The 22,794-nt window shown below is 41.2% G+C and overlaps 1 protein-coding gene across 1 annotated transcript in view; it reads right to left on the bottom strand.

Annotated features, from left to right (window-relative positions):
- TTC23 (tetratricopeptide repeat domain 23) overlaps window positions 1-22,794 on the bottom strand; it is a 140,911-nt gene that overhangs the window by 79,495 nt on the left and 38,622 nt on the right. The window contains exons 4-6 of the mRNA XM_065906944.1: window positions 12,321-12,444; window positions 6,849-6,999; window positions 6,534-6,659 (exon numbers count right to left, since the gene is read on the bottom strand). Of these exons, the coding sequence (XP_065763016.1) occupies window positions 6,534-6,659; window positions 6,849-6,999; window positions 12,321-12,444 (401 nt within the window). The remainder of the gene's footprint in view (window positions 1-6,533; window positions 6,660-6,848; window positions 7,000-12,320; window positions 12,445-22,794) is intronic.

The raw sequence follows: 22,794 nt of genomic DNA, 5'->3' as shown, positions 1-22,794 counted from the left end.
GAGTATATCACGGGAAATGCCTGACTGGATGAAGTACAAGTTGGAATCAAGATTGCCAGGAGAAATATCAATAACCTCAGATACACAGATGACATCACCCTTATGAAAGAAAGCAAAGAGAAACTAAAGAGCCTCTTGATGAAAGTGAAAGAGGAGAGTGAAAAAGCTGGCTTAAAACTCAACATTCAAAAAACGAAGATCATGGCATCCAGTCCCATCACTCACATGAATGGGTCCCATATCATTCACGGCAAATAGATGGTGAAATAATGGAAACAGTGACAGACTTTATTTTCTCAGGCTCTAAAGTCACTGCAGATGATGATTGCAGCCATGAAATTAAAAGAAGCTTGCTCCTTGGAAGAAAACCTATGACCAACCTAGAAAGCATATTAAAAAGCAGAGACATTACTTTACCAACAAAGGTTTGTATAGTCAAAGTTATGATTTTTCCAATAGTCAGGTATGGATGGGAGGGTTGGGCTATAAAGAAAGCTGAGGGCCAAACAATTGATGCTTTTGATCTGTAGTGTTGGAGAAGACTCTTGAGAGTGCCTCGGACTGCAAGGAGATCCAACCAGTCCATCCTAAAGGTGATCAGTCCTGAATATTCATTGAAAGGACTGATGCTGAAGTTGAAGCTCCAATACTTCGGCCACCTGATGTGATCAGAGCCAACTCATTAGAAAAGACCCTGATGCTATGAAAGATTGAAGGCAGGAAGAGAAGGGGACAACAGAGGATGAGCTGGTTGGATGGCATCACCGACTCAATGGACATGAGTTTGAGCAAGCTCTGGGAGTTTTGGTGATGGACAGGGAAGCCTGACATGATGCAATCCATGGGGTTGTAAACAGTTGGACACGACTGAGCAACTGAACTGAACTGAAGTTTCTTATATTATCTAGAAAGTATTTAATTGACTAATTATATTATAGTGTAATATACCAGGGATACAAGCAAAAAAATTCTATGGTAATCACTAGAAGAAAAAAATAATATAATGTATAACTCACCAGTTAATAGATAGGGAAATGGAATGACAAAAATATTTGACTAAACTAAAGAAGGCAAGAAAGGAGAAAGAAAGGAACATAAAACTGGTAGGCAAAAGGAAATTAAAAAACTCAAATACATCAATAATTAAACAAAAAATATGAAGACTGAAAATTAAGAGATAGAAAAAGATAACATAGGAAAATTGATACCTGAAAACTAGAGTGTCAATTTTAATATCAGCCAAAATAGATAGGGAACAAAGAAGAGCGATATAAACTGACAAATAAAATAACAGATTAAGAAGATAGGGTGTTTAACTCTCCTCCCACCCAACAGAATATATTAGAATATATAAAACAATGATTGGCAGAACCATGGAAAGCTATGGATGGATCAATAATTATAGTTCAAAATTTAACAACACTCACCTTAAGAACTAATGTATCAAATTGGCAAAAGAAAAAAAAATATAAATTTGAGTAACAGAATTAATAAAGTCACCATAATATGGAGTTATTAGAACCTTAAACACAACAAGTAAAGAATACAGCTTCCCTTTGTAGCACACTTGGAACATTCACAAAAATTGACTATGGACTAGGTCACAAAGAAGCTTCAGTAAATTTCAAAGAGTTGAGCCTATACAAATATGTTTCTGCACACAATGCAGTAAGATTAGACATCAATAACACCAGAATATCTTGGGAAAAAACCCATATATCTGCAAGCTAGAACACACATCATTTTAATAATCCTTGGATTAAAAACTAATTATAGGCTTAAGTTATGGACTTATTAAGACTTGATGTGAGAGATAGTGTTCCATGTTAAAACATGTGGGATAGGTTAAAGCAAGACTTACAGAGACATTTTGGAGGATATCTTTGATATTTTGGTGGGAAAGATTTTCTAAATAAACCTTCAAGCATAAGGTCCCTTTTGTTTAGTTTTGCTTTTATTTCCAATATTCTGGGAGGTGGGTCATAGAGGATCTTGCTGAGATTCATGTCGGAGAGTGTTTTGCCTATGTTCTCCTCTAGGAGTTTTATAGTTTCTGGTCTTACATTTAGATCTTTAATCCATTTTGAGTTTATTTTTGTGTATGGTGTTAGAAAGTGTTCTAGTTTCATTCTGTTAAAAGTGGTTGACCAGTTTTCCCAGCACCACTTGTTAAAGAGGTTGTCTTTTTTCCATTGTATATCCTTGCCTCCTTTGTCAAAGATAAGCTGTCCATAGGTTCGTGGATTTATCTCTGGGTTTTCTATTCTGTTCCATTGATTTATATTTCTGTCTTTGTGCCAGTACCATACTGTCTTGATGACTGTGGCTTTGTAGTAGAGTCTGAAGTCAGGCAGGTTGATTCCTCCAGTTCCATTCTTCTTTCTCAAGATTACTTTGGCTATTCGAGGTTTTTTGTATTTCCATACAAATTGTGAAATTATTTGTTCTAGTTCTGTGAAAAATATCGTTGGTAGCTTGATAGGGATAGCCTTGAATCTATAGATTGCTTTGGGTAGAATAGCCATTTTGACAATATTGATTCTTCCAATCCATGAACACGGTATGTTTCTCCATCTGTTTGTGTCCTCTTTGATTTCTTTCATCAGTGTTTTATAGTTTTCTATGTATAGGTCTTTTGTTTCTTTAGGTAGATATACTCCTAAGTATTTTATTCTTTTTGTTGCAATGGTGAATGGTATTGTTTCCTTAATTTCTCTTTCTGTTTTTTCATTGTTAGTATACAGGAATGCAAGGGATTTCTGTGTGCTAATTTTATATTCTACAACTTTACTATAGTCATTGATTAGCTCTACTAATTTTCTGGAAGAGTCTTTAGGGTTTTCTATGTGGAGGATCATGTCATCTGCAAACAGCGAGAGTTTCTACTTCTTTTCCTATCTGGATTCCTTCTACTTCTTTTTCTGCTCTGATTGCTGTGGCCAAAACTTCCAACACTATGTTGAATAGTAGTGGTGAGAGTGGGCACCCTTGTCTTGTTCCTGATTTCAGGGGAAATGCTTTCAATTTTTCACCATTGAGGGTGAAGCTTGTTGTGGGTTTGTCATATATAGCTTTTATTATGTTGAGGTATGTTCCTTGAGGTATGTTCCTTCTATGCCTGCTTTCTGGAGAGTTTTAATCATAAATGGGTGTTGAATTTTGTCAAAGGCTTTCTCTGCATCTATTGAGATAATCATATGGTTTTTATCTTTCAATTTGTTAATGTGGTGTATTACATTACTTAAAAGCTTTTGCACAACAAAGGAAACTATAAGTAAGGTGAAAAGACAGCCCTCAGATTGGGAGAAAATAATAGCAAATGAAGAAACAGACAAAGGATTAATCTCAAAAATATACAAGCAACTCCTGAAGCTCAATTCCAGAAAAATAAATGACCCAATCAAAAAATGGGCCAAAGAACTAAACAGACATTTCTCCAAAGAAGACATACAGATGGCTAACAAACACATGAAAAGATGCTCAACATTACTCATTATTAGAGAAATGCAAATCAAAACCACAATGAGGTACCATTACACGCCAGTCAGGATGGCTGCTATCCAAAAGTCTACAAGCAATAAATGCTGGAGACGGTGTGGAGAAAAGGGAACCCTCTTACACTGTTGGTGGGAATGCAAACTAGTACAGCCACTATGGAAAACAGTGTGGAGATTTCTTAAAAACTGGAAATAGAACTGCCATATGACCCAGCAATACCACTTCTGGGCATACACACCGAGGAAACCAGATCTGAAAGAGACACGTGCACCCCAATGTTCATTGAAGCACTGTTTATAATAGCCAGGACATGGAAGCAACCTAGATGCCCATCAGCAGATGAATAGATAAGGAAGCTGTGGTACATATACACCATAGAATATTACTCTGCCGTTAAAAAGAATTCATTTGAATCAGTTCTAATGAGATGGATGAAACTGGAGCCCATTATACAGAGTGAAGTAAGCCAGAAAGATAAAGAACATTACAGCATACTAACACATATATATGGAATTTAGAAAGATGGTAATGATAACCCTATATGCAAAACAGAAAAAGAGACACAGAAGTACAGAACAGACTTTCGGACTCTGTGGGAGAAGGTGAGGGTGGGATGTTTCAAAAGAACAGCATGTATATTATCTATGGTGAAACAGATCACCAGCCCAGGTTGGATGCATGAGTCAAGTGTTTGGGCCTGGTGCACTGGGAAGACCCAGAGGAATCGGGTGGAGAGGGAGGTGGGGGGTGGGGGGAATCGCGATGGGGAATACGTGTAACTCTGTGGCTGATTCATATCAATGTATGACAAAACCCACTGAAAAAAAAATAAATAAAAATTAAAAAAGAAAAGAAAAGAAAAGAAAAAAAAAAAAAAGAAAGAAAGACCAACTATGCCAAAGATTGTCGGGGATATGAGAAAACAGGAACCCGTGTGCCCTGCGAGTGGGAGCGCAGATGGGTGCAGCAATTGGCTAGTGTGGGACTGTGAAGTACTAGTGCTCCCTGTGACCACGCAATCCTATCCCTGGAGCATAAGCCTCGGAAAAGTCTCCCTGAGCCGCCTAAGTGGAGCGGCAGAAGGATATTCATGGCAGCACCACTGCGGGAGCTGGGGACGAGCTGAATACCACTGCTAGCAGGACGGACACGCACAGGAGAGCAGGCGCACCCTATGGAGCAAGGCAGAGCAGGCAGCAGCCCTGAACAGGCAGCAGTTGAAAGCAGCGCCAGGTGGATAAAAGTGAGAAACAGTGAAACACACGCAACAAGTTTACACAGACCTAAAATGTATAAATACAGAAAACAATACTACTTATTATTCAGAGACACAGATTTAAAGACATAGGTCATCGTTTAAGAGGTGTTTATGAGGGACTTTCCTGGTGGTCCAGTGGTTAATATGCTACCTTCCAATGCAGGGGGTCAGGGTTTGATCCCTGGGAGGGGACCTAAAATCCCACATGCCTTCAGATCAAAAAACTAAAACATAAAACAGAAACCAATATTGTAACAAATTCAACAGAGACTTTAAAAATGGTCCACATCAAAAAAATCTTAAAAAAAAAAAAAAGGTATCTAAGATATGTATGAGACAGAATAAGGAGCAGAATGAGAATAATGGAAGGAAAAAACTCAGTTTAAAAAAGGATACCAAAAGTTCTCATGGACTGATGAATCCTCTGTATCCAAAAACACTCCCAAATAAATGAACAAGAGTAGACTTATGATCACAAAAATGTCTTTAAAAGCACAAGTTAAAGTTAATCTTTCCAGCTTCCATTCATATGGAAGCAGTAGGTGTGCTCTTTCAAGGCCCTTTCCTTCTTAAGAGTCCATATAGAGTTATTGTTACCATCTTTCTAAATTCCATATATATGCGTTAGTATACTGAACTTGCATATAGCAAGACAGAAAAAGAGACACAGATGTATAGAAGAGACTTTTGGACTCTATGTGAGAAGGCGAGGGTGGGATGATCTGAGAGAATAGCTTTGAAACATGTATATTATCAAGTGTGAAACAGATCGCCAGTCCAGGATGGATGCATGAGACAAGTGTGCAGGGCTGGTGCACTGGGATCACCCAGAGGGATGGGATGGGGAGGGAGGTGGGAGGGGGTTTCAGGATGGGGAACACATGTAACTCCATGGCTGACTCATGTCAATGTATGGGAAAAACCACTGCAATACTGTAAAGTAACTAGCCTCCAACTAATAAAAATAAGTGGAAAAAAAAAAAAAAGTGAGTCCACTGAGTCCCTGAGGTCTCTTGGGAAACAAGCAGTCTGATTATTCAGTTACAGTGACTCCCAGCTTGGGTTAAGCGTCCCCACGTAGGTCTGCTAGGGATTCTGTTCTTCTTCTAGGACAGACCTTTCTCTGCCCTCTTCTTCCCACAAACACACCCTTTCAGAATGTGCAAGTCCTGTCACCCCACTGCTCTGAGGATTGGCTTGGGGTTGGTCTTTGGAGAGGGATAGATGAGCTGCCTAACCAAGGCTCCTTCCGCAGGCTCCAAGCATTTTCTCTCTCCCACCGGGGTTTATTTGGTGAATGTGGGGTGGGGTTAGGGAGAACAGGGAACAGTCCTCTCATTCTCATGGATTCAGATATCTCTGAGATCTTTCTCCTTTGAGGCACTAATCATAAGATCAACACACTGAAACAGCTTAGACTAGAACGGTGCGGAAGGAAAGGAAAATGGGGCTGGGGAAGGGGAGAGAACAGGAGCGTGAGGAGCGGGGCGGGGAGAGCAGACAAGAAACAGAAACCAGGAGGATGACAGCAGGACTCTAGGAGCCGGGCAGGTGTGGGAGCGCCACACACGTAGTGACGAGCACCACGTGGCTTGGTGTAAGCCTTGGTCGTGGCTGCTCTGACACGATTGTGGTCTCCCCCCTTTTACTGCTGGAAAATGGCTGTGGAGAAGCCACGGCAATGTCATGGAGAAGCTCCTCCTGTCTGAAGACAGCATCTTCTGGCAAAGAGCCTCCAGCGATCACGTACACAGAAGGTCCTAAACTGGAAACTTACTGCGCAAATGACAATTTGATCCGTGCTTGAATTTCCATCCATTCTTCTTTTATGATCTTTCCACACTGGAGCATCTCCTTTGAGAGTATCTCTGCCTTTGTCAAATTCTTTGAAGCTTCCTTGAACCTGAGTTGTGTTCAGAAAACTATATATCTGGTGCTGCATTCTGGGGCCCCAGCTCCTGGACATCCTTGGCTCTCATACTGCCCATCACCCTTCCTGAGCCACCTGTCAACTTTTGATTTGGCCTTAAAAATTAAATGCAAGTGTTATGAATGGTATTTCTACCTGTAAAGATTAGAGGTAAAAGGATACTTTTGAAGGGAGAGTAAGGCTTGCCCCAAGGTATGGAACAGCTCAACCGAACACTTGAAAACATCTGTATTGTCATTGTATGGAGGCACAATGGAGCTGGTGAGGATTTCTTTGGCTTTTTCTGCATGTTGTTTTGCTTGTAGTGACATTCCTGTGGACAAAAAAAAAAAAGGAAGTCTCAGTTTCTCTTTAACTTCAGTTGGATAGGAATATAGTTGATTCTGACCAGGGAATCTAGTGCGGTGACTTCACGTATCTTCTAGGGGCACATAGAGAGGTATCAGGGCAGTGTGCAAACTATCATCACTGGAAGAAACGATCACTGGAAGTACTCAAGACAAACATTTTTCCCCCAAATGTTCTTTTTGGAAATCAATAGGATAAGCAGAAACTGAACAGCTCTGAAACTTCACCAATATCAGACATAAAGTGTTATAAATAATTATAAAAACAAAAGGAATTTACAAAGACTACAGCATTCTGGGAAGGAAATAAAATTTTCATAAATGTTAATCCTGGCTTTGTGACACCAATCTTAACGTAATACTAAAAATTCTGAATCTTCTGCTCACCCATCCATAATCATAACTTTAAAGTTGCCTTAATATAATACAAATGTGATGATATCTACCAAGACTGACAAATAATTCCAATGAGATAAGGGGCTGCTAATGTGCTAAATCTCTTATTTCTATGTGGTAAAGAAATGGAGTTTAAAAACCAGTTACTACCAAGAACTAACTCCCAGCAGGTTCTAGTGTCCTTCCACTGGCATAGTCATCTGTGGAAAGGGTGATATTAGGGGTATATTAGGGAATGAGGCTTTCTCATACCCTCACCTTCTTCCCTACAACAACACACCCCTCCACTCATATCCCAGTACTCCTGGTCTTACATTCTTCATTACATGGAATTGTATCTTCAATCTCTCTAAAAAAAAAAAAAGAAAGCTGTCAAAATGTGAGGTTCATTCTGTTCCTATGTCTATAAAACAGAATAGATTTCCTGATGGAGAAAATCCTCCAGGGTATGCATTTGCTGCATCAATCAGGGAACTCAAACAGGGGCTCTGTGACAGGCTGAAGGGTGGGAGGGGGAGGGAGATGGGAGGGAGGTCTGGGAGGGAGGGGACATGGGTGTACCTATGGCTGATTCTTGTTGATGTATGGCAGAAAAATACAAAATTCTGTAAAGTAATTATCCTCCAATTAAAAAATTAAAAAAAAAAAACAAGAAATAAAAAATAAATAAAGGCAAAAAAAAAAAAATCCAGGGTATGCTATTTTTGTAGGAGCACTTACAGAATTTTGTCTTTTTTTTTTTTTTAAAAAGCACATAATCAACCTACCAGAAATTTATTAGTGCCAATAACATATGCAATATTATAAAAGACACGATCAGTTCAGTTCAGTTCAGTCGCTCAGTCATGTCTGACTCTTTGTGAAGCCATGGACTGCAGCATGCCAGGACTCCCTGTCCATCACCAATTCCCGGAGTTTACTCAAACTCATGTCCATCGAGTTGGTGATGCCATCCAACCGTCTTATCCTCTGTCATCCCCTTCTCTGCCCGCCTTCAATCTTTCTCAGCATCAGGGTCTTTTCAAATGAGTCAGTTCTTCGAATCAGGTGGCCAAGTATTGGAGTTTCAGCTTCAGCATTAGTCCTTCCAATGAACACCAAGGACTGATCTCCTTTAGGATGGACTGGTTGGATCTGCTTGCAGTCCAAGGGACTCTCAAGAGACTTCTCCAATACCACAGTTCAAAAGCATCCATTCTTCATTGCTCAGCTTTCTTTATGATCCAACTCTCATATCCATACATGACTATTGGAAAAACCATAGCTTTGACTAGATGGATCTTTGTCGGCAAAGTAATGTCTCTGCTTTTTAATATGCTGTCTAGGTTGGTCATAATTTTTCTTCCAAGAAGCAAGTGTCTTTTAATTTCATGGTTGCAGTCACCATCTGCAGTGATTTTGGAGCCCCAAAACATAAAGTCTGTCACTGTTTCCATTGTTTCCCCATCTATTTGCCATGAAGTGATGGGACGGGATACCATGATCTTACTTTTCTGAATGTTGAGTTTTAAACCAACTTTTTCACTCTCTTCTTTCACTTTCATCAAGAGACTCTTTAGTTCCTCTTCACTTTCTGCCATAAGGGTGGTGTCATCTGTGTTATCTGAGGTTACTGATATTCCTCCCAGCAATCTTGATTCCAGCTTGTGCTTCATCCAGCCCGACATTTAGCATGATGTACTTTGAATATAAGTTAAATAAGCAGGTGACAATATACAACCTTGACGTATGCCTTTCCCAATTTGGAACCAGTCTGTTGTTCCATGTCCAGTTCTAACTGTTGCTTCTTGACCTGCATACAGATTTCTCAGGAGGCAGGTAAGGTGGTCTGGTATTTCCATCTCTTGAAGAATTTTCCACAGTTTGTTGTGATCCACACAGTCAAAGGCTTTGGCACAGTTAATAAAGCAAAAGTAGATGTTTTCTGGAATTCTTGCTTTTTCGATGATCCAGTGGATGCTGACAATTTGATCTCCGGTTCCTCTGCCTTTTCTAAATCCAGCTTGAACATCTGGAAGTTCATGGTTCACATACTCTTGAAGCCTCACTTGGAGAATTTTGAGTATTGCTTTGCTAACGTGTGAGATGAGTACAATTGTGCAGTAGTTTGAACATTCTTTGGCTTTGCCTTTCTTTGGGATTGGAATGAAAACTGACCTTTTCCAGTCCTGTGGCCACTGTTGAGTTTTCCAGATTTGCTGGCATATTGGGTGCAGCACTTAACAGCATCATCTTTTAGGATTTGAAATAGTTCAACTGGAATTCCATCACTAGCTTTGTTCATAGTGATGCTTCCTAAGACTCACTAGACTTTGCATTCCAGGATGTCTGGCTACAGGTGAGTGATCACACCATCATGGTTATCTGTGTCATGAAGATCTTTTTTGTATAGTTCTGTGTATTCTTGCCACCTCTTCTTCACATCTTCTGCTTCTGTTAGGTCCATACCATTTCTTTCCTTTATTGTGCTCAACTTGGCATGAAATATTCTCTTGGTATTTCTAATTTTCTTGAAGAGATCTCTAGTCTTTCCCATTATATTGTTTTCCTCTATTTCTTTGCATTGATCACTGAGGAAGGCTTTCTTATCTCCTTGCTCTTCTTTGGAATTCTGTGTTCAAATGGATTTATAGTTCCTTTTCTCCTTTGCTTTTAGCTTCTCTACTTTTCTAAGCTATTTTTAAGGTCTCGTCAGACAACCACTTGTCTATTTCTTCAAGTAACTTGAACTCAGCCTACTGGAAGCAGCATGGGTTGAGGTTCAAGAATGCTAGTTCTGAAATCACACTGCCCAGAAAGGATTTCCTGCTCCATCACTTACCCAGAAAATTTGGCCTTATCTTTCTGGACTGTAGACAGAGATAATAACATTACCTGCTTCATAGCACAGTAGTGAAGTGTGTGTGTGTGTGTATGTGTGTGTGTGTGCACGCATGTGTTAACTCACTTCAGTTGTGTCTGACTCTTTGCGATCCCATGGACTGTAGCCCATCAGGCTCCTCTGTCTGTGGGATTCTAAGCAAGAATACTGGAGTGGATTGCCATGCCCTCCTCCAGGGGATCTTCCAGATCCAGAGATTGAACCCACGCCTTTTAAGTCTCCTGCATTGGCATTCAGGTTCTTTACCATTAGCGCCACCTGGTGATGTCTAAGGGAAATTATGTGTGGAAAATAGCATGGTGCCTGGCACTCAATGAGACCTCAGTAATTAGGAGATACTGCTTTTATTTTAATTTGAGTAAAAAGTCCATAATGCAGAAAGGTAGCAGAATGTGGTGAGAAAACATCATTTAAAATCCTAGATGCCAGGACATTTGGTACTGGCAACCAAAATCCTAGATCTGAGTCTCGGAGCAGCTATCTATTAACAGTCTGACCTGGGGCAGCCTGTTTCAAATCAAACTAGCTGTTTCCTCTGAATCTGGAAAATAGGGGGCATAGGGGTGTGGTTTGAACTAGATGATCTCCAAGGTCCCCTCTGGCTCTAATAGTCTTTGATATAACAGGTAGGACCAGTCTATAGTCAGGTTCGGCTAAATTTATTGGGTGGCAGTTGTATGCATAGCATTGTGGTGTTTTTCACTTCAATTCATTTATTCATTCATTGGGCCAATCAATGATGCTGAGAAGACAGCAGCATCGTTACCAATATTATCTCTTTTCGTTGAAGGGACAGAGTACAGAGATGTGCTCTTGTACATCTTGTCCGAGGTTGCCAGTCTATGTTTGTGCCTTCTCTGCATCCATTCTCCCTTGCCCTGTTTTCTTTTGAGGATTCCCCCACACACTCAGTCCATGTGATTTAGCCAAGGCCAGCCTCTGCCCCAGGATCCAAGGGAAGCAAAGTCAGGTCTTACCAATCAGACCACATGTGTATGTTCAATTGCTAGGTCATGTCCGACTTTTGGCAAGCCCATGGACTTCAGCCCGCCAGGCTCCTCTGTCCACAGGATTCTCCAGGCAAGAATACTGGGGTGGGGGTTGCCATTTCCCTGGACTAGTTCTTGTCTTTGGCATACAACCCAAGTCAGCCCAATAAGAATCCCCAAACTGTGAGATTTTGGTAAAGATGCATTCTTTTTTTTTTTCATTTATTTTTATTAGTTGGAGGCTAATTACTTTACAATATTGTAGTGGCTTTTGCCATACATTGACATGAATCAGCCATGGATTTACATGTGTTCCCCATCCTGATCCCCACTCCCGCCTCCCTCCCTATCCCTCTGGGTCTTCCCAGTGCACCAGCCCTGAGCAAGATGCATTCTCTTTTATCCTGGGAGCGCTGAGGAGGGAAACCTGAAGCTGCTGGCAACCTTGCTGCCACCATGTGGGCAAAGTTGGGCTAAGAATGCAGCCTATACAGAGGAAAGCAGAGTCAAGTGCTGGAGAAAGAGAGGAACAGAAATCTGATGGTGTTGTTTGAAAACGTGGATCTGGCTAAGTCTACAGTAAGACCTACCCTTGGATTTTTAAGGTGTATGGATCAACAGGTTGTCTTTTGGCCACTGCCAGCTTGATTTAGCCTTTTATTTTGGGGGAAGGGGTTTGGTCTCACAGGCAAGAGATTTTCCATCAATACGTATATGAATGGATTCTATTTTAGGCTCTGACTCTAGACCCTAGGCCATTTCTACAACGCCTTCAAAGCTAACAAATCAATTTTCTCCTAAGAACTGTTTTTAAGATCGTAAAAAATAAGCTCTGCAGTTCTAAAATCTTCTCTTTTTTACCTATTATATTAGAAAATCGTATGGACTGTGAAAGGAAATGACTTCTCAATGTGTGGAGAGGAGAACATCCAAGAAAACCTGACCCTCCTAAAGTTAAGCCAAGTCTTGGAGAAAAGCAGAAACCAACTGGCTGACCCTCCGCAGCCTGAGGCAGACTCACCTTTCAGCTGAAGATAACCTTTAGCCAGGTTAACATGGGCCTCGGCCAGCTTCCAGTGGGAATCACCATAGCAGATCCTTGTCAGAGCCATGCAGTGCACAAGCTCATGGAGAGCCTTTTTGTACTGAAGGAAGGAAAAACAGGCCCACTAGTTAGACAGCAAGGTACAAAATCAATGTGTCCTTATATCCATTCAATATACATTTATAGAGTGATGATTATGGGCCAGGCATGGTTTTAAATATGTGTGATACATCAGAGAACAAGAGTAAGATCTGATTTGGGTGGCAGGGTATTCTTCTGGTTGGGTGAAATAGACAATATACATTTTTAAAAAAAGGTAAAATTTACAGTACATTTAAGTTTATGGTACAAAGATATGTTTTTGGAGGCAGGGTATATATCTGGTTGGGTGAAATAGACAATATACATAAAAAACAGTAAAATTTATAGTACATATAAGTTTATAGTAAATAGTGGAAAATGTTATGGAATAAAGAAGCTGCCCATAAATGACCAGCTCCTACATATTCAGACACAAGTGGGCCAGTGGTGGTAGTTTTCAAATAACACCCTCTAGTTCTCAATTCAAACTTCTTCTTTAGTAGCTGGGATATTAGCACAGTCCAATGAGGTCAGCAGGACTTTGCAAACAGGTTTTGTTAAAGGAGTAAGAAGCACATTTTCATCCATTGCCAGGAGAAAGAGAATAGTGAATGGTGTGGATTCTAGCTCCAGGTCAGCTTACAGCAACATTATTCTGGTGGTTTTAAAATACAGCTCTGAAATACTTTGACACTCCTTCCATCCAGAGATGGTGGTCTATGTCCCTTTTCTTTGAATCTGGGTTTATGACTGTTGGTTAAACTAACGTGGAGGCGGTGAGGCAGCACCACTTTTCGGGCCCAGGCCTTAGAGAACTGGCAGCTCCTACTCTCTGTCTCCCCTTAGGTACTCACTCCTGGAACTTGCTATGAGCTGAAAGGTGTCTCCCACCCCCAGATTCATTTGTTGGAGTCCTAAGTACTTCAGAATATAACTGCATTTGGAGAGATGAACTTTGAAGGGGTGAAGAAGTTAAAATGAGGCCGTCACAATGGGGGCCTCATCTAATATACTGGTGTCCTTATAAGAAGAGAAGACACGAGAAGTGGGCACACACAGAGAAAGGCCTTGTGAGGACACAGCAGGCAGGAATCAGCAAGGCATGGAGCGAGGCCGCGGAATAAAATCAACCCTTTCAGCACCTTGACCTTAGACTTCCAGGCTCCAGAACTGTGAGAAAATAAGGTTTCTTGGTTGAAGCCACCCAGTTTGTGGTATTTTGCCACGGCAGCCCCAGAAGACTAATAGCTTAACCATGGTTTCACGAGGAAGCCTGAGCGGCCCCAGAGAGAGGCCTCCACGGAAATGAGCTGACGACAGCATCAGTCAGTCAGCTGCAGAGCTCTGCCACCCTGGCAGCGGATGCTCCACACCTGCTGAGCCCAGCTGGTGTTGTATGGAGTAGAGGACCAGATCCCACTGAGCTCTGCACAGGCCGTGGGTTCATGAGCGAAATTAATGACCTTTACACCACTAAGTCTTGCTCTAAGACTGCCTACCCAGGTGGCACTAGTCATAAAGAACCTGCCTGCCAGTGTAGGAGACATAATAGATGAGGGTTCAATCCTCGGGTCGGGAAGATCCCCTGGAGGAGGGTATGACAGCCCACTCCAGTATTCTTGCCTGGGGAATCCTATGGACAGAGGAGCCTGGCAGGCTACAGTCCATAGGGTTGCAAGGAATCCAACATGACTGAAGCGACTTCACACACACACACACACACACGTCTTGGGATGTGATATAGCAATAGATAGCTGGAATAGCAAAAGAGCAGGTAGAAGGTACACAGCTTAAGGGAGTAAAGCAGAGGAAGAATGGTAAGAACAAGGACAGCGATGTATAGAAGACCCAGGATACCCAACCCTTCCGGTCAATGCCTAAGCTCAAAGAGCTTGCACTTCCACACAGTTTCCATGTGGGTTAGAAACACTTTCACTTTGAAACATTCCCTTGACAACAGTACATAGCCAGACACTTGACCCCAAGACAGTTGCTTTTCTGACTTAGCAAGAGACGCTGAGGGCACACTGTGCTCACTCCATAGTGATAAAGGAAGATGGAGCTGTGTTTTTTTTCCTATAGTAACATTTTTCTTACAAATAATATATGCTCATTATCAAAATGTTGCTGTTGTTTAGTCACTAAGCTGTGTCTGACTCTTTTGAGACCCCATGGACTGTAGCCAACCAGGCTCTTCTCTCCATGGGATTTCCCAGGCAAGAATACTAGAGTGGGTTGCCATTTCCTTCTCCAGGGGATCATCCTGACCCAGAGATCAAACTTGCATCTCCTGCATTGGCAGGCAGATTCTTTACCACTGAGTCAACATGGAAGGTCCATTATAAAAATACAAGTGAGCAAAAAAAAAAAAAAAAGAAAAATCACCTGCCATTGAACCTCTTCAAGATAAGTAGGTAGCTAAATCTCTTTCTATTCTTCATTTTTATGAATCTATATATTTTTTTCCTTTTAAAAATAGGCTTATAAGATACATACCTGTTTGCAACTTGTTTTCACAATTTGTGAACATTTCTCTATATCATCTTCTGTGATGATAATTTTTAATGGCTGTATAGTATTTTACTGTATGGATATATCATAAGTGAGTTATTCAACCCACAAATATTTGAGCACTTAGGTTGTTTAAAAATTTTTTTCTCTCTGAAGATCCTATGTGGATAGCTGTGCTCGTATCTGTAAGTATTTTCTTAGAATGAATTCCTGGGAACATGACAATTGGGTAAAGGATATGCAAAGCCCTGAGGCTTTGCTAGAGTTTGCTAGACAGCTTTCATGAGAGGCTGTTTCCACCCATCTCCCTTCCAGCAAGTAATGTGAGCATGAAATGCTCCTTACACAGTGCCCAGCACTAGTTGGGGGTTAATTTGCCAATTTGTCAGTTAACTATTTCTCCTTGTTTTAGTTTTCATTTTTTTTCTGCAAAGCTAGTAAGGCTGAACATCTTCATGTGTTTATTGGCTTCATGTATATGTATTTCTTCTTTTGGGAAACATCTTTTTATGGCCTCTAAGAGCCAGGAAATTTAGGGAATGGCTTCCTTGGACATAGAACAAACGAATACAGTGTATGAGAGAGAAAGAAATTGTAAAAACATTGAGAAGTCTAGATAGACAGTTTGCCAAAAAGAGTGGGGGAGGTGATCTGATGGTAATCTATCCCAACCACAAGATTCCAAGGAAGGGCTATATGCAGCTGAGAGTCTGCCTCTCAGATCACAACCTGGGTCCTCACTACCTGCATCAAAGACCAGGGCACAGAAAGAGTGGCCCGTCCTCTCTCTGCTCTTTTATTTGCTAGGATGTATAGTCCAGATATCCCTTTTTGATTTTCCATCCTTTACCCTGCCAGTTCCAGTGGCTTTAGCCAACAGGCCTGGGTAAGAGGTAAAAGAGAAGTATATGTAGGCAGACAATCTCAGAACTGGAATGATCCTCGGAAATAATCTAGTTGATCTCCTCAATTTAAAGAAGAAATGTAAGACCAGAAAGGTGAGATGATTTACCACCAAGTGGCAGAATCAAAACTCACAGTCAAGCTCCTTGATGCAAAGTCCAGAGCTCTTCCCACAACATCATTCTTAATATTAAAACACGAGACTCTGAGGATAAGTAGGTTTGGCCATACATATTTTTAAATGGACATTTCATGTATAGCTCTTGGCATCTAAATACTATTCTCTACTAGGATGAAACAGCATTCCATGAAACCACAGCTGGAACAGGAAAAGTACAAGATGAAACTGAAAAATCTCGCTGTGCTTGAAATCAAGGAAAGAATTATAGGGACGTATCAAGAACTCAGACGCCAGCTTGAAGGGGCTCCCACTGGCAAATACACAATAATTTTAAGTTTTGCTGATGATAATGGATTGTAACACATTGAAAAGTAGGATTTCTGGAACCCATATTGATATAAATAAATGAACAATTAAGTGTGAAGAAGGGAAAGCTCTTCCTCATAGAAAGAATGCCAATAAACAAACATTGAAAGCATGGCAAAGTCAGAGAATCACCATGTGACAAACATCGCAGCAATAACTGATTCAGGTGAGAATCATCAATGCATGTTAAAAGTAAGGGGTGAAGTTTTGATGAGGAATAGGATATATTCATAGTGTTAATGATTGTCCCCACAGAATACTGATTAATTACAAATGGAATAATAATTCTACAGTGAAGAAACCTTCCAGATAGCACCTTAACCAAGTGATCAAATTTAGCATCATAGTAATGAGACAAACAGACATCATATGCCTCCTAATAAGATGCACTGGAAAGGGCCCTTTCTCAGGTCTGTGGGATTTCTGCCTCAAATGCATAATCTATTCTAGTCATCAAGAAAACACAACAAATTCAAAATGGGGGGTATTCTACAAAACAGTTGGAGTATACGTTTGTGGCACCTGCCAAATTATTTTGTTGAAGCCCTAACCCCCAATGTGGCATGTAGAGATAAGGCCTCTAAAGATGTAACTAAGGTGAAGTGAGGTCATAAAAGTGGGGCCCTGATCCAATAGGATTAGCATCCTTTGGAGAAGATACACCTTTCTCTCCTCCTTCCCCTACCCTTCATGCACAAAGAAGAGGCCATGTGAGGACACAGCTTGAAGGTGGTGGTCTACAGCGCAAGGGGTGAGTTCTCACCAGACAACAGCTCTGCTGGCTCCTTGATCTTGGACTTCCAGTTTTCAGGGTTCTGAGGACTAAATTTCTGTTGTTTAGTCTACCCAATCTGTAGTATTCTATTATAGCAGCCCAAGCAGACCAATATAGTACTTTTCACAAATATCAAAATTGTGGAAGACATAGACAGGCTAAGGAACTGATCTGACAGATGTGTTGGTGTTTTGTGCTCGTGTTCAGCCATGTCTGATTCTTTGCAGCCCGCCAGGCTTCTCTATGGAATTCTCCAGGGAAGAATACTAGAGTGGCTTCCCATTTCCTGCTCCAGGGGATCTTCCTGACCCAGGGATTGAACCTGCCTTTCTTGCATTGGCACATGGATTATTTACCACTGAACCACCTAGGAAGTGCTTTTCAATAGATTAAAGGAGACTAAAGAGACCTTGTGGCTCAGCTGGTTAAGAATCCGCCTGCAATGCGGGAGACCTGGGTTTGATCCCTGGGTTGGGAAGATCCCCTGGAGAATTCAGGAATGGCTACCCACTCTAGTATTCTGGCCTGTAGAGCTAGCTCATGGGGTCACAAAGTCAGACATGACTAAGTGACTTTCACTCACTCAAACTCACTCACTCAAAGAGACATAATAATTCTAGTCAGCATGATTTCATGGACTAAAACATGGCTCTATCTAATATTTTTCCTGTAAAAGATACTACTGAGATAATTGGAGGAATATGAATAAGGTTTATAGATTAGATAATAATAAGTACAAATATTAATTTCTTAAGGATTAAAGATTTACTAAGCATGGCCCCACCCATCAGAACAAGACCCAGTTTCCCCTCACTCAGTCTCCCCCATCAGGAAGCATCCATAAGCCTCTTATCCTTATCCATCAGAGGGCAGACAAAATGAAAACCGCAGTCACAGAGAACTAATCAAGCTAATCACATGGACCACAGCCTTATCTAACTCAATGAAACTTGGGTGCTGTGTGGGGCCACCCAAGATGGACAGGTCATGGTGGAGAGTTCTGACAAAACATGGTCCACTAGAGAAGGGAATGGCAAACCCCTTCAGTACTTTTGCCTTGAGAACCCCATGAACAGTATGAAAAGGCAAAAAGATAGGACACTGAAGATGAACTCCCCAGGTCAGTAGGTACCCAATATGCTACTGGAGATCAGTGGAGAAATAATTCCAGAAAGAATGAAGAGATGCAGTCAAAGCAAAAACAACATCCAGTTGTGGATGTCATTGGTGATTGAAGTAAAATCTGATGCTGCATAGGAACCTGAAATGTTAGGTCCATGAATCAGGGTAAATTGAAAGTGGTCAAACAGGAGATGGCAAGAGTGAACATGGACATTTTAGGAATCAGTGAACTGAAATGGACTGGAACAGGTGATTTTAACTCAGATGACCATTATATCTACTACTGTGGGCAAGAATCCCTTAGAAGAAATGGAGAAGCCCTCATGGTCAACAAAAGAGTGAGAAATGCAGTACTTGAATGCAATCACAAAAATGCAGAATGATCTCTGTTCGTTTCCAAGGGCAAATCATTCAATGTCACAGTAATCCAAGTTCATGCCCCAATCAGTAATGCTGAAGAAGCTGAAGTTGAACGATTTGATGAAGACCTACAAGACTTTCTAGAACTAACACCCACAAACGATGTCCTTTTCATTATAGGGGGATGAAATGAAAAAAAAAGGAATTCAAGAGATACCTGGAATAACAGGCAAATTTGGCCTTGGAGTACAAAATGAAGCAGAGCAAAGGCTAACAGTTTTGCCAAGAGAACGCACTGGTCATAGCAAACACCCTCTTCCAACAATATAAGAGATGACTCTACACATGGGCATCACCAGATGGTCAATATTAAAATCAGACTGATTATATTCCTTGCAGCCAAAGATGGAGAAGCTCTATACAGTCAGCAAAAACAAGACCGGGAGCTGACTGTGGCTTAGATCATGACCTCCTTATTGCAAAATTCACACTTAAATTGAAGAAAGTAGGGAAAACCACCAGACCATTCAGGTATGACCTAAACCAAATTCCTTACGATTATACAGTGGAAGTGACAAATAGATTCAAGGGGTTAGTTCTGATAGAGTGCCTGAAGAGCTATGATGGAGGTTCATGACATTGTACAGGAGGCAGTGATCAAGACCATCCCCAAGAAAAAGAAATGCAAAAAGGAAAAGTGGTTGTCTGAGGAGGCTGTACAAATAGCTGAGAAAACAAGAGAAGCGAAAGGCAAAGGAGGAAAGGAAAGATATACCCATTTGAATGCAGGGTTCCAAAGAATAGCAAGGAGAGATAAGAAAGCCTTCCTCAGAGATCGATGCAAAGAAATAGAGGAAAATAATAGAATGCAAAAGACTAGAGATCTCTTCAAGAAAATTAGAGATACCAAGGGAACATTTTATGCAAAGATGAGCATAATAAAGGACAGAAACAGTATGCACCTAACAGAAGCAGAAGATGTGAAGAAGAGGTGGCAAGAATACATAGAAGAACTATCCAAAAAACATCTTAATGACCCAGATAATCGCAATGGTGTGATCACTCACCTAGAGCCAGATATCCTGGAATGCGAAGTCAAGTGGACCTTAAGAAGCATCACTACGAACAAAGCCAGTGGAGGGATGGAATTCCAGTTGAACTATTTCAAATTCTAAAAGATGATGCTGTTAAATGCTACACCCAATATGCCAGCAAATTTGGAAAACTCAGCAGTGGGCACAGGATTGGAAAATATCAGTTTTCATTACAATCCCAAAGAAAGTTCAAACTATCATACAGTTGCACTCATCTCAGTTGCTGGCAAAGTAATGCTTAAAATTCTCCAAGTCGGGTTTCAATAGTACTTGAGCTGTGAACGTCCAAACGTTCATGTTGGATTTAGAAAGGGCAGAAGAACTGGAGATCAAATTGCCAACATCTTTTGGATCATAGAAAAAGCAAGAGAGTTCCAGAAAAACATCTACTTCTGCTTTATTGACTACGCCAAAACCTTTGACTGTGGATCACAACAGATTGTGTAAAATTCTTCAAGAGACAGAAATACCAGACCACCTTACCTGCCTCCTGAGAAATTTGTATGCAGGTCAAGAAGAAACAGTTAGAACTGGACATGGAATATAGACTGGTTCCAAATCGGGAAAGGCATACGTCAAGGCTGTATATTGTCACCCTGCTTATTTAAATTATATGCAGAGTATATCATGAGAAATGCTGGGATGGATGAAACACAAGCTGGAATCAAGACTGCTGGGAGAAATATCAATAACCTCAGATACGCAGATGACACCACAATTATGGCAGAAAGTGAAGAGGAACTAAAGAGCCTCTTGATGAATGTGAAAGAGAAGAGTGAAGAATTTGATTTAAAACTCAACATTCAGAAAACTAAGATTGTGGCATCTGGTCCATCACTTCATGGCAAATAAATGGGAGAACAATGGGAATAGTGACAGACTTTATCTTTTTGGGCTCCAAAATCACTGCAGATAGTAACTGCAGCATGAAATTAAAAGATGCTTGCTCCTTGGAAGAAAAGCTATTACCAACCTAGACAGTGTATTAGAAAGCAGAGACATTACTTTGCCAACAAAGGTCTGTCTAGTCAAAGCTATGGTTTTTCCAGTAGTCATGTATGGATGTGAGAGTTGGACTATAAAGAAGGCTGAGGGCCAAACAATTGATGCTTTTGAGCTGTAGTGTTGGAGAAAACTCTTGAGAGTCCCTTGGACTGCAAGGAGATCCAACCTGTCAATCCTAAAGGAAATCAGTCCTGAATATTCATGGGAATGACTGATATTGAAACTGAAACTCCACTACTTTGGCCACCTGATGCGAAGAACTGACTCACTGGAAAAAATCCTGATGCTGGGAATGATTGAAGGCGGGAGATGAAGGGCACAACAAAGGATGAGATGGTTGGATGGCATCACCGACTCGATGGACATGAGTTTGAGAAAGCTCCGGGAGTTGGTGATGGACAGGGAGTCCTGGCGAGCTGCAGTTCATGGGTTCGCAAAGAGTCAGATATGACTGAGCGACTGAACTGAAATGAACTTCAATAATTGTAGTGTGGTTATGTTGGAGAAATTTCTTTATTCTTAGGAAATAGGCATTGACATCTTTAGGGGTAAAAGCTCATGTACTTTTTAACTTACTCTCTGATATTCAGAAAAATAATGACAGTGTGTGTGAAAAGTAAAGTAAATGTTAACAATTGGTACATCTTACAACTTTTCTGTAAGTTGATAAGTGTTTTATAGTAAAAAAATTACCAAAGAATGGTATTTCAAGAGGCAAATTAGTCAAGTTAATACTTTCTTAAAAACACTTTAAAGGCTTCCTAAGGCACTTAACCTGAGACTTGGAAAACAGGTGAACTGCCTCTCCAATGGCACTTCACATCAGCCCAAAGCTTCTTCTCATCACTTGAAACATTGTTACGCTGCTTGTGCCAAACAAAAATTTTATGTGTTCTGTTCCCTGTCCCTAGAACTCCTTTCCCTCAGCTCCTCTATGCTGGATCCTTTTCTTCAGGTGTCAGTTCAGATGTCACCTCCCCATAGAGGCCCTCCCTTATCTAAGACAGGCCCACCATATTTCCTCCAGAGCACCTGGCACAATCTCTGGTTAGCTAGTTATTTACAAAGTCAACTGCTCCTTAGCTGCATGGGGGCATGCCCACTGTCTGTCCTGTTCACCAGTGAATCCAGGGATTCTTCATCTGAACTGAACATCACAGGAAATGATTTGGCACCATTCTAGATGGGCTTCCCTAGTGGCTGAGAGGTAAAGAATCTGCCTGCCGATGCAGGAGATGTGAGTTTGATCCCAGGTAGGGAAGATCCTATGGAGAAGGAAATGGCAACCCAGTATTCTTGCCTCAGAAATCCCATGGACAGAGGGACAGTCCATGGGGTTGCAAAAGAGCTGGACATGACTTAGCAACTAAAAAACCACCACCATTCTAGATGCATAGAACAGAAGTTGATTCTTCACATACACCAAATGCCTTAGGGCATTAGGGCTTAATTCTCTTGCATGAGCAGGCTGCCAGCTGAGACCTACACAGCACACAGACTGGCACACACTAGTACTAGAGGACATCTGGTGTGTAATGAATATCAAGACCAAATTCACACCTTCTCTCCCTGTTCCTGCTCTTCTTCCTGTATTCACGACAGTAACAACGGGGACTGACAAGTCCCTGGACCCCAAGCTGAAACCTCGCTCAGGAACTGTATACACCCTCTCGGGCTCACTCCTGCCTCTCTACCTCCTGTTCCCCCTTTGTTACCAGGTTTCACCGATTCATATTTCCAAATTCTTCTCAAGAGATTTCAGTGTTTCCACTGCCTCTGCCATATTTTAGGCCCTCATAATTCCTTGCCTGGATTATTGCGAACGCCCTCTGAACGGGCCCTCCTCCTCCAACTTACGTCTGTGCTCCTCTTCCTCTATTCAGGTATCTGAGGTCTGAGTGATCATTCCAGAAGCTCAGACGCTCATGGCCCTTCCTGGCTTATAATCCTGTGACAGTTTCCAGCACCCTGAAGAGAAAATGTAAACTTTTTCTGGGTGCTGAACACTCTCCGGGCCGTAATCCAACCTCGGTTCCTTCCCTGTATAACGAAAGCCTGCTTCTCAGATAGTTCCACGAATTTACCAAACAGGCTGTGCGCCCTCAGACCGCT

This window comes from Muntiacus reevesi, chromosome 15 (genome assembly GCF_963930625.1).
Source record: "Muntiacus reevesi chromosome 15, mMunRee1.1, whole genome shotgun sequence".
Taxonomy (NCBI): domain Eukaryota; kingdom Metazoa; phylum Chordata; class Mammalia; order Artiodactyla; family Cervidae; genus Muntiacus; species Muntiacus reevesi.
The sequence above is the reverse complement of the archived record's forward strand: the minus strand, read 5'-3'. Positions and strand labels throughout refer to the sequence as shown.